Source organism: Microtus pennsylvanicus, chromosome 1, assembly GCF_037038515.1.
Source record: "Microtus pennsylvanicus isolate mMicPen1 chromosome 1, mMicPen1.hap1, whole genome shotgun sequence".
In the NCBI taxonomy this organism is placed as follows: Eukaryota; Metazoa; Chordata; class Mammalia; order Rodentia; family Cricetidae; genus Microtus; species Microtus pennsylvanicus.
In genome coordinates, this window is record NC_134579.1 from 94,485,042 (window position 1) to 94,497,330 (window position 12,289).

The window sequence follows — 12,289 nt, forward strand, 5'->3', positions numbered from 1 at the left end:
TTCTAATATTGTCGTTGTAGAGCCAAACTTGGTGTGTATGAATGTACGGCAAGCACTGCACCCATGGAGCCACAGCCCAGCCCCTTCATGAAATTTTTGTGTTACTTATGTGTGCATGCATACACTGTACCCAGCTTCTGATATTGTCGTTGCAGAGCCAAACTTGGTGTGTATGCATGTACAGCAAGCACTGCACCCATGGAGCCACAGCCCAGACCCTTCATTAAATTTTTGTTGTTTATAGCTCTTACTTATGTGTGTATGTATGCCTTACTGTGGGGTTGCTAGAGGAATCCAGAAGAGGGCGTCAGATTCCCTGGAGCTGGAGTCACAGAAAGTCTTGAGATGCCAAAGTGGGTGCTGAGATCTGAACCTGAGTCCTCTGCAAGAGCAGCGAGTGTTTTTAACTGCTAAGCCAACTCTCCAGCACATTCATTAACCTTTTAAACTCCTCCAATTTAGAGAGCTTGTGTTTGTTCATTCTGAGTGCAGGGACATACACAGAAGGCCTAGCGCGGCTCTCTGCAGGCATTCTCTTTATTCTTAATCCCGTCAGCAGGTGCTGGGGACTTAAAGATAAATGAGGCTTGGTTGGATGCTATTTTTAGAGGATGCTGTCTGTGTTCAGAATCCTTCCTGGATCACGGTAGGGCAGAGCTGTAAGAAAAACCTCCCACAGCTGCCATCTAATGTCCCAGCATGCACTGCAATGGGATGCACTGCAGCAGCAGGCCAAGTGGACAGATGGGCATCACGCACCAGCTTCCGCCGTGGCAACGAAGAGGCTTCGATTCTTTCTTTGCAGGTTGTATTTTGTGCTCATGTGCTCATGGCTTTTCTGGGAGGAGACATTTTTATAAAGCAACTAAAGACATGTTGATCTCTGACCTCCTCACCTACCACCCCATCTCCAACATATGCACACACACAGCCCTGCAAACATGCATGCACACGTGTGTGCACACAACACATGTGGGTGAGAAAAGAAGGAAAAAGGAAAAGGCCTTGCTATCATACACAGTTGCATGATGGGATGTGCTGGCCACAGGCTGGCGGCTCGGGACAGCGTGGGCATGCCATGAGTTAAGGGCGTTCATGTGGCAGGGTGTCGGCTGAGACAGGGAGGGGCTCAGTACTCACATCACTTCCAGTCGCGCCGTTCGGGAGTCGTTCCCTCCCTCAGATACAATTTCACAGGTGTAGTCCCCAATGTCCCCTGACCACGTCTGGCTAATGAGAAGGGACCCGTCCTTCTCCACCATGATTCTCGAGCTGCTGGATGGTGTGATGACCACGTTGTCCTTTTTCCAAATGTAACTGTGGGGCAATCAGAGAGTTCATCATGAAACCTATAGGAACGGGATCCCCCACCCCCTCCTTGACAGAGAAAAGCAAGCAGCTGGTGAATTGGAGAACACAGTAAAAATCACTGAGCTACACTTTTTACAAGTGTGAGTTTGAGGTTGGAGAAATGGCTCAGTGGTTAAGAGCGTGTCCTGCCCCTTCCAGATGACCCAAGTTTGGTTCCTAGTACCCGGATCAGCTACGGGGTTTGGACACCTTCTTCTGGCCTTCTTGGGCAATTGCATATATGTAGCATGCAGCCACACTGATACACACACAGATACACACACAGATACACACACACACACACACACACACACACAGAGAGAGAGAGAGAGAGAGAGAGAGAGAGAGAGAGAGAGAGAGAGAGAGAGAGAGAGGAAACAAAACTAAATCCATTGAAAAGGTGACTCTTTTGGTATGGTGGGGGAGCAGGCAGATATCTTGGACAATATACAGAAGCCAGTTGATAACTCAGTGACAGCGATGGCTGGAGGGATGAGGTAGTGGATAAATGCCTGCCTTTCATTCAAAAGGAGCCAAGTTTAATTCCCCAAATCCACGTGAAATGTCTGGGGATGATGGCACATACTACTAGTCTCAGCACGAGGGAAGCAAAGACAGGTAGGAGGATGGGGGTGGGAACCACTGATCCCCACCCCCACTTTGGTCTAACTGATGAGCCCCTGGTTAAGTGGGAGACCCTGTCTCAGAACAAGATGGAGGATCTGAACAATGGCTCCGTGGACAAAGTGCTTTCTGTACAGGAATTAAAACTGGAGTTCAGCTCTCCAGCACCCACATAAAAGCTGAGTGGGTATGGTGGCCCACCTATAATCCATGCACCCAGAGGAAAAGATGGGATCCCCAGAGCAAGCTGGCTGCTAGACTAGCCAAGTCGGGTTTAGCAAAAGACCTTGTTTCTGTAAATGAAGTGGAGATCCATCAAGAGCATCACCCTCTAGCCTTTACATGTCTATACGCGCAAGTATACATGCACCTACACATGTGTATGCCTCTTCACATGGGAACATGCATACACACACATACACACACACCCTTGTGCACCACAGATATGCTACTCCTAACACACACAACAAACAAAACCCCCAAATACAATAAAGATGACTGTGGATATCAGTCTGAGTGTGTGTCTGGGAGACAAGGACTCTGGGGACGAGACACAGCTGTGCGGTCACCTACTGGACTGCGCCCACCCAGCTCTCCTGCCTCAGTAATGCTTGCTAAAGACCCCCAGAGAGGAACCCCGCCTCCTGAGCAAAGCTCAGTGCATCTTGTAACTGCCTGCTGAAGTTCCACCACCCTGGGCAGGCTGTCTCTGATGTCACCTCTCTTTCTCATTTAATCTTTATGGCCATTTTAACACATTTTTCTTTTCCAATATAGACTCAATTATGAGCCTGTCCAGATCTAAATGTCCCTGGGCAGGGCTCCTGCTGATGGCTGGATGAGATGAAAGTGCCGGTTTTTCTTTATTAGAATAATTTGGACACATTTTCAAAATGCACAGGCCCTTTCCGTCCTGTGTACTCACAGCACAAAGTTTTGTGAATTAGTCACAGGAGGTCATCCTTCAACGCAAGGGACAACCGTGGGAAGCCCACCCAGAGAGAAAGATAGATTGTTCTGTATATCCTGGGATCCTTGAAAGTGGGTACAGTCCAGGCCCTTCATAGAAAGGGGGACTCAGTGCTGCAGAGGACCATCCAAAGGGGGTACTTCTGAGCTCTTGGAGGTTTTTTTTTTTTGCTCCATACCTGCTGCCTTTATAATGAACGGATTCTCTAGGTATGAAAAGATCTCCTGGTAGGCCTCCCAGGGTCCCCTATATAACCTTGAACTTGTTGCTTCTTGTGTGTTCTTTGGGTTTTGCATTTGTTGTTCTTATAATTAACCCGCACTTGTATTCCAGCCCCGGAGACTCTAGGGAGTCAAGTGGGGCTGGAGAAATGAATGGTTTGACAAATGCCTGCACCGAAGGGTCAAGGTCAAGGGTCTGAAGCGAGTTCTCAGTGCCTGCTTCAAGGACCAAGCCCTCTGCTCACTGTCAACTCAGATTCCATCCTTCTGGCTAAGTGCGGCCTTTCAGAACTAAGGCAGGATGGTGATACTGTGTGATGGATTTCTCTCCACCACCACCCCCCTTTCCTGGTTCATTTATTTTCAGAGGTGAGTCTGAAAAGTCACAACCATTCTGCTCTTTGCGACAAAGCTCACTGCTGAGGGCCACCTGTCTGCAGTCAGGCCCTTACCTGAAGTGGTCTGTTTGGGGGTTTTGTTTCGTTTGTTTTGGTTTTGAGACAGGGTCTCACCGGATAGCCCTAAATGTCCTGGAACTAGCTCTTAGAGACCAGGCTGGCTTCCAACTCACAGAGATCCCCCCTGCCTCTGCCTTCCTAGCGCTGGAATTAAAGGCACGTGCTACCATGCCCAGCTTGTTTTTGTTTTGTTTTGAGACAGGTTTAATGTAACCAAGGCTGACCTGGAATCATCATGTGTCTGAAAACAACCTTCAATTTCTGATCCCCCTGTTTCCACCTCTGGAGTGCTAGGGTTAGAGGTATACACCCCGAGGTCAGGGTTTGCAGTGCTGGAGATGGAAACCCGGGCTTCATGCGTGCTAGGCAAGCACACTATAATTTAGCCACATGGCTAAGACAAGTATCACAATTATCATCATCAGCTTCCAGTCTACAGGATGTCCCACTTGGCATTAGAGAATCTCCAAGCCGCGTGGCTCCTTCCTTTGCCTGTGTTTCCTCTTTACTTCGTTGGCCATCCGCATACCTTTCTTCTCCCTGCTCTCCAGGAAAACCATCCTCGCAGGATGGAAAACCCCTCCTGAGCATTGCAGAGCTCCCATGTCAACACCACCGAAATCCTATTCCATCCCTCTGGATTTCTGTCTCATTAAGTATCAGTCCCTGACAAGAGCGTTTTTACAGACAGTGTATTAACCTTGGCAGGAAAATCACAAAAAAGCTGTATTGAAGCCACGGAGTGGAGCACAGCCCACTGTAAATAATACATAAGGCTGGAACGCAAGACCGGTTCCTGTGATTAATGATGGAGCCTGCCACTGGGAGATGCCATCATTGGGGATCTGCTGCAAAGACCCCCAAACTTTCCCTTCTCCTCTCAATTTTCCCTTCATTAGCCCGAGGAATCTTAACAACTCCTATATATTAAAACAGGGTGAGCAACCGGAGAGAGGTCCGAGGGTCGTGGGTGGCTCCGCAGCACAGGGTGGCTGTCGTCCCCTTAATCACTACGCGGTCCTCCGGGGGGTGAACGATGGACGTTCGATCTGTAACAACACAAGTCACAGCCCAATGAAATCACCAGTGTGCGAGTCTGTGCCCCCGGGGGACAATGAATTGGTCATCTGACATCAAAGCCTCCGAATTTGCTCTCATCTTGATGAAACGGGTGTAAAGGGAAACACTCGGAACACTCAGAGACGTTCAGGGAAGGGAAAACAAGACTTTCTGTGTGGCGGCAAAGTCAGGTAACCCAGTGCCCACCCCTAAGCCATCCCGGGTCTCCAAACTCTCCAGAAGAGACAAAGAGCTCCTGCAAATGCTTAGAGAGTCAGTCCCCTGCTGCAGGTTAGAGTCTGGACTCTTTGGAGCATCTTTCTCTGTGTCTGAGGTCAGTCTTAGGGGCTGTGCCTCTGAAGCTGTCCACCTTATTTTTCTGACAGGTCTCTCACTGGCCTGGAACTCATCAAGTAGGGTAGGCTTGCTGGTCAGTGAGCTCCAAGTATCTGCCTGTCTTTCATTCCCTGGTCATGGGATGGCAAGCATATGCCATCGCTTCCAGTTCTACGTGGGTTCTGGGGATCAAACTCAGGTCCTCCTGCTTGTAAGTTAAGAACACAGCTGTCTAAGTTGTCTCTCTGGCTTGAAGTCAGGATTTTTAAACCAGGGAAGAGAATGGAGGCCTAGCATTCTAGTTAGGGAGGCTGAGACAGGAGAAGCAAATTCAAGACCAGCTTGGTCTCTGGAGTAAGTTCATGGCCAACAAATTTCAGAGTAAGCTTAAGAGCAGCCTAGGAAACACACTGAGACCCTGTTTGTAAAGGAAAAGTAAAAAGAGGGCTGGGGATGTAGCTCAAGGGTCAAAGTCCTAGGTTTAATCCCTGGTGTTACAATGAATATACAGGTAAATAAATAGTATATAAATAATATTGAGATTCTTTGCTAAGATAATTATTGTCTCCACACATCACCCTGTGACTTTGGAAGGCGCTATGAATTGCCTAGGACCACACCGCTGGTGAGAGGTAGGGCCAACCGGCTGTCCCCCATCTGAGGATCCCAGAACCCACAGCCACTGCTGCAGAAGCCAGCTTCTGCACTCAGCCTGGGCCACGCTGTCACACACCTGCCAGGGGACGCCACTCTGGTTCCAGACACAGAACTAAAATTTGTGAGTCCCAGGGCTTCACTTGAGGCCCAGCACAGTGGCTTTCCAGCTGTGCATCAGGAAAGGTTTCTGAGTCTTCTGGCCTTTGCCTATGAGAGGGCACGTGACTGTTCCAAGCAGCTTGACCGAGCAACGTGGATAACTCTACAGGTCACCGAGCTGGCTCACTGTCCCTTAGCTAAACATGGTCCCAATGCTGATCCTCAGCAGATCCACAGAACTTTCTGGAGAGTGATCTGTAGAGAGCCAGACCTAACGTTTTCCCTTCCCACAAGTTTGAAAACATGAAGCTAACGTTTTCCCATGTATCAAATGCGCTTGACACCAACCTCCAAACATAAACAACATTGTAGGAATGTAAATGAAAAGAAATTGATGTTTTGAGAATATCTAATAAAAGACTGAAAGGGTTATCTGGGGCTGGAGAGATGGCTCAGTGGTTAAGAGTGCACACTGCTCTTGCAGAGAACCTGATCTCAGTTCCCAGCACCCATGTGAGCTGTCTGCAGTTCCAGCTTCAAAGAATCAGAAGCCCTTTTCTGGCTTGAAGGCACCTACACTCATGTGTGTGACCTCCACTCCCCTAGACCACTCCCCTAGACATATAGACAATTGAAAAAAAAAGGATCTTAAAAATTCCATTAAAAGGGTCATTTATCAAAATGTATAATGATGGTATGGGAGAAAACGCCAAATATGAGCAGAAGTGTGTATGTGTGTGCATGCGCACACACATGTGGGTGTGCTCTTTACAACTGACTACATCCTCACATATTAGTGCAGTGAGTTTGAACTTTCTCAATAGAGACCCTTGCGGAGACTGTCAGTGCACACCAGCCTTTTCCATCTGAAAATGGACTGTTAGAATGTTGCCAGGGGTAACAGGAAGAAAGGGCACTTAGGTTCTTAATGTCTGGGTCATGGCCCTTTTAGGGGTTGACTGACCCTTTCACAGGGGTTGCATGTCAGATACCCTGCTTATTAGATATTTACATTACGGCTCATAACAGTTGCAAAATTACAGCTATGAAGTAGCAATGAAATAATTTTATGGCTGGGGTCACCACACATGAGGAACTGCATTAAAGGGTTGCGGCATCGGGAAGGATGAGAACCACTGCACTAGAGAGGCAGGGAACACTTGGTGTGTCATCATGTTACAGAAAATAATTCTTTCTGTACATCAAGGACCAGGGACCTACACTGAGACTGACAAAAACTGAGGGAACAAAGATGTCCCTACTGTTTGCTTCTATTTAATTTATTTAATTTATGTAGCTGAACTATAGATAGTATAGAAAAATATGTTCTGTTGTGCATGCATACACGTTTGTGTGTGTGCATAGAGGCCAGAGGTCAATGTCAGGTGTCTTTCTTAACCACTCTCCACTTTATTTCATGAGGCAAAGTCCCTCACTGTACCTGGAGCCCCAGGGGAGACTGGCTGGCAGTGAGCCCCAGGAGTTCTCCTGTGTCTGGCCCTATAGCACTGGGGTTACAAGTGTATGTCTGATGGGTGCTGAGGATCAAACTCATATCCTCTTGATTGCACCCCAAGAATTTTTTTGACTGAGTGACCTCTTTAGTCTCCTAAATACTTTCTTTAGAATATCAATGAATGATTCAATTTCCTTATAAAATTAATCAAAACATTATTTTAGCTGTTCTAGCCAACTGGGTATAATAAGTCTACGGATTTTAAAAAGTCGATCTGCTACAGCTCTTGAAATAGCACTACGGACTCTCTGGATACACCTCCTAATTATTCTTTCAGAAACAGAAAATTTAATTACTCAACAGATTTCTATAAATTAGTTGTAAAAATAATCATCTTCTTCGAACTAAGCGAGAAAATCTAAAGGAGTTCTGACATCCCCAGGACACAGAGGATACGGCGATGCTAGTGGGATTAAGAGAAGCGTCACAGAGAATGGTCCTTACTCCACACGGTGAGCATGGCGGAGGCGTTGACAGAGGCCTCGGTGTTTGCTGCATAGCAGGTGTAGTTGCCAGCATCCTGGATGAAGACGGGGGCTATCCTCAGCCCCCCAGATTCCAGCAGCATGAACCTAGGAATCCGGACAGAGCCACTGGCCAGAATGAGGTTTCCTGAGGAGCAGAGGAGAACAGGGGATCATGAGAGGCACAGCAGTCGGCAGGGAAGGAGGGAGAGGGTGGAGCTGTTGACAAGATGATAATCCGAGCAAAGTGAACATTCTATGTAAAATAGCTGAAGCATTTTCCCCATCATTGGCAAGGATGCTGAACACCAGGAACATCCTGGTTGCCCAGTACTGTGAGGTCTTGTTAAGCAGACTCTGGTCTGTGTATGGATCCTTTTCTTCGGATGACCACTTCTCATGATTACTTCATACCTAGGGCTTATTATCTCCCGGAGCCCCTGTGGGCGTATGTAAAGGAGAGCCACATTTACACAGTTACTACTGCTCTGTCATTGTCACTGACTTTCCGAAGTTTGTTTGTTTTTTTTAATAGTATGTGTGTAAGGCAGTGCTTCTCAACCTTCCTTCCCTCATGTTGGGGTGACCCCCCCAACAACAAAATTATTTTTATCGCTACTTCATAACTGCAATGTTCCTACTGTTATGAATCATAACCTAAACTTGTCTGTGTTTTCTGATGGTATTAGGCGACCCTCATAAAAGATTTGTTCCCAAGGGGTTGAGACCCACAGGTTGAGAACCACTGGTTTATAAGGTGTCTGTATGGTTGTGTGGATGTACAAGTTTATATGTACACGGTGTGAACGTATATAGAGGCTGACCTTTTTTATATTTTAAAGATAGGGTTTATGGCTGGGAACTAGGGTTTACCGAATGGTCTAGACTGTCTGCCTCCTCTGTGTCAGGATGATGGGTGCACAGTTTTTTACATGGGTACTGGTGACTAAACGCATATCTTCATGCTTTGTCACAGACATTTTACTAGCTCAACCATTTCTCCAGTCCCCAAGTTTTCCAGAAGCCCAGGGTCACCTGTCTTATTCACAATGCACCCTGGCATCTAGCCCCTGGTGGAGACATTCAATATATGGCATTCGGTCTTCACTGAGGGAATGAATAAGAAAATGCAGCCAACATCCCAGTGTTTTCCACACCAGCCATGTCCACGCGGCTGCAGAGCCACCTGCCTCTCTTCCACGTGATGGCGGGTTTGGGAGCCCCAGACACCTCACACCTCAGGACAGCTGTCATCCCGTCAGTCACCGTGGTGTCCACTGGACGCTGGCTGAAGGCAGGAGCAATATCTGTAGGGAGAAGTTAACAGTGAACTGTGGCTCGGCTCTGAGAAGCCTGCCTGGGAATCTGCGCGGGTCTTGCAGGACCAATCAGAGGCAAAGGTACTATGTGGAGAAACAGTAGTCATTCTGGAGTGGCTCCTGCCCTGTGCCACTAGGAATCACCCGTCCTTGCTTAGCGTCTAAAGGGAAGTGGATGCCTTTCCCCAAGCCCAAGGATCCAGGAAGGGTGTTTATCTACAGAAACCACCTGGCTTTGTCCTTTAGGCGACAGACTGTATCAAGGATGGGATGACACGTCCACACTTCCCAGGGACATTCTGAAAGCTGACACACAGATCTAAGAACCCCTGTCCCATGCGGTGGCTCATTTTTGTTCATGGGGAAAGGGCTTCACAGTCCCAAGCAAGAGGAAGGAGACAGGCGTGTACTGGAATAAAACGCAGCCAGTGTTCCAGTGTTCTCCAGATCAGCCACACGACTGCACAGCTCCTGCCTCTCTTCCACATGATGGAGAGGTGGTGGGGTAGGGGATGTCCATATACCTCCCATACACTCCCATTCACTCCTGCAAGGTTACGCCCTCTGTGCTATGGAGCTGTGGCACAGACCGTGCCCCTCAAAGTCTACAGCATTGACTACCAGGCCCTTCATAGAGAAACAAATAGACAGCAAACAAACTCAAACTAGCTAGTCAGTCTGCATCAGAACACCCTGGCCATAGCTGCAAGGAGGGTTCCAAATAATACTAATGGATATAAACTCAGTTTCTGGCTTAAACACCCAATATTATTGCAGCTGCCTGGAGCAAGATGGGTTTCTGGTGCTCTGCTGTGGAGGGCAAGTGTGGCTGCCAGATAGGGTCAGGGACAGTGACCTCCCAAATTTGCCCAAATACACGTGCGCATTTTAAGGACTTAGCTGTCTCTTCACATGCCGCAGGGAGCCACCGGTCCCACGTGTACGCACACACCCACACGCCCGCCCCCACCCCCCACGGCCACACTCCCCATGGTTCTCCCATCTGCAATATCAGCTCTTTGCCTCCAAAAAAGGGCAAACTTGAAAGGTGCAATTCCATAGCCACTAAATTCTACTTCATTTCAGAAGAACAATGTTACGGCTGTGGGAGATTAGAAAGCAAACCCGCAGATACAGTGAGAACCTGTACTTTTATTTTATTTTTCAAAGACAGGGTGCCAAGGTATTTCTGCTAATGGGATAATAAAAGAAACCCACAAAAGAACTATAATTGTTCAATAAAACTAAAGTAGAGAATGAATATTTTTTAAAACGGAAGAAAAAGATCAAAAGGAAAAGATTAGGAGCGAGCTATATACTGGATAGTCTTTCTCATTCTGTCCAGGGGGGACAGAAATGGTTTTTTTTTGCTCGTTTAAAAAGGAAGATTTTTTTTTCTTAAAATAAAGAGCAAGGCCCACAGGCTTGCCTAGGTCATGGTTCTCCTTAGCTCAGCCCTCACCATAGGCTTCTGTCCCTTCGTCATCCCAGGGGCCGACAGGACGCTCCCCCGCTGTGTACTGGGGCAGAGTGGGCAGCTCTGACCCGAAGGCTGGCCATGCTCATATGTGTTACTCACTGGTCACATCCAGGTAGGTGTTAGTCTGGATCTCCCCTCCTTCATTACTGGCAAAACACTGGAAGATTCCGGAGTCTTCTGGACTCAGCTTCTGGATGTGCAGGCCTCCACTGGGGAGCACTTTGTACCTCGGGTTCTGGAGCTTGCTCACGGGAACAGCATCTTTGTACCATTGGAGGGTGGGAAGAGGAACCCCTGAAGAGGAATAGAGGGAAACATTACACCCCAGGAGCTCTCTGTAGGAGGGTAAAGACGAAAAGGCCTCAGAGGCCCATATGGCAGCTTTCTCACGCCATAGCGGGTTAGGGACACTTCCCTCGCCTTACATGGAGAAACCCACACTGAGAGTTCTGAAAAGGAAGAAGGAACCAGCAAGGGCCACGGCCCCCAGGTTTGCACTCATTTAGAAAGATTTCAACTGTGATTGCCCTTGAGTTTAGGCAGAGTTGATAGTTCTGATTTTGTCCTGGCTAGGAAGGCTAGTCCAGGGTCGTTGGCAGTTTCTATAGTGGATTGGCTGACGCCGTGAATGTGGGTGACACTGTCCCACGGGCTGGGAGCCAGGACTGAAAGAAAAGGAGAAAGTAAGCCAGGCGGTGGTAGCACATGCCTTTAATCCCAGCACTCGGGATCTCTGTGAGTTTGAGGGAGGCAGGTGGATCTCTGTGGGTTCGAGGCCAGCCTGGTCTACAGAGTGAGTTATGGGACAGCAAAAAAAAAAAAAAAAGAGTTGAGTACCAGCATCCAGCTCTCTCTGCTTCCTGACTGTGGATGCCATGTGACCATGATGCTCCTTGTGCCCTGCACCCCATTCCCTGCCACGATGGACTGTACCCCCACACTGAGAGCCAGAGTACTGGTCAGGTACTTAGTCACAGCCATGAAACAAGTCACTAATACAACGGGAAAGTTTAGAACATGACCTCAAAGGCTGTGAAGACTTGACAGGTTGGCCTGGAAAACTCCCGCTGTGCACATGGCAGGGGCTCTGGATAGCATGAGCATTCGTGATCACAACCAACACCAAAGCTGTGGGCCATGAGGAGTCTTCGATGAGCCCACGGTTGTCAGTGACCTCAAGGCAAGTCTAGACTGCTGGGGGAGTGACTTCAAAGCCTTGGAGAGGCCCTGATTAAAGGGGGTGGGGACATCTGAGAGAATGTATGTCCACCTAGGAGACACTGAAAAAGTTGCTTTGTCCCTAAGACCCACATGAGTACAGAAAGAAGGGGTGCACAAGGCCCTGCACTTGTATCCCAAGGTACATGGCAGGGTGCTAGACTAGAAGGACTAGGGAACCAGACAGACTCAGACTTCAGAGTCCTGCCTAGTTTCCCCTTCCTTGTGTGTTATATCCCAGTGAGACACAAGGCCTGGTTTCCGTGGTGGACATTAAGACAGGCTCACAAGGGCCATCACCTGGGCGGTAGATGGAAGGGACTGCTGTCAGCCTAAGCGCCCAGTGAGGACTTCTGAAGCCCGTCTCCTCTATGGCAGTGGTCAGTTCACATAGCTCAGGGCTGATAACTATGGCTCTGCATTGTCTGGGGGCAGCCCAGTCCTGAGCAGGGAACCCTTGGGCCCTCTGCCAGCAGCTTCTGTGCAGGGCTAGGTTCCCTGGGGGATCTCTCTGACCT

The 12,289-nt window shown here is 48.4% G+C and overlaps 1 protein-coding gene across 1 annotated transcript in view; it reads right to left on the bottom strand.

The window, feature by feature from the left end:
* Window positions 1-12,289, bottom strand: part of Sdk1 (sidekick cell adhesion molecule 1) — a 959,866-nt gene that overhangs the window by 239,709 nt on the left and 707,868 nt on the right. The window contains exons 9-13 of the mRNA XM_075974284.1: window positions 10,653-10,847; window positions 8,945-9,061; window positions 7,735-7,902; window positions 4,570-4,672; window positions 1,141-1,317 (exon numbers count right to left, since the gene is read on the bottom strand). Of these exons, the coding sequence (XP_075830399.1) occupies window positions 1,141-1,317; window positions 4,570-4,672; window positions 7,735-7,902; window positions 8,945-9,061; window positions 10,653-10,847 (760 nt within the window). The remainder of the gene's footprint in view (window positions 1-1,140; window positions 1,318-4,569; window positions 4,673-7,734; window positions 7,903-8,944; window positions 9,062-10,652; window positions 10,848-12,289) is intronic.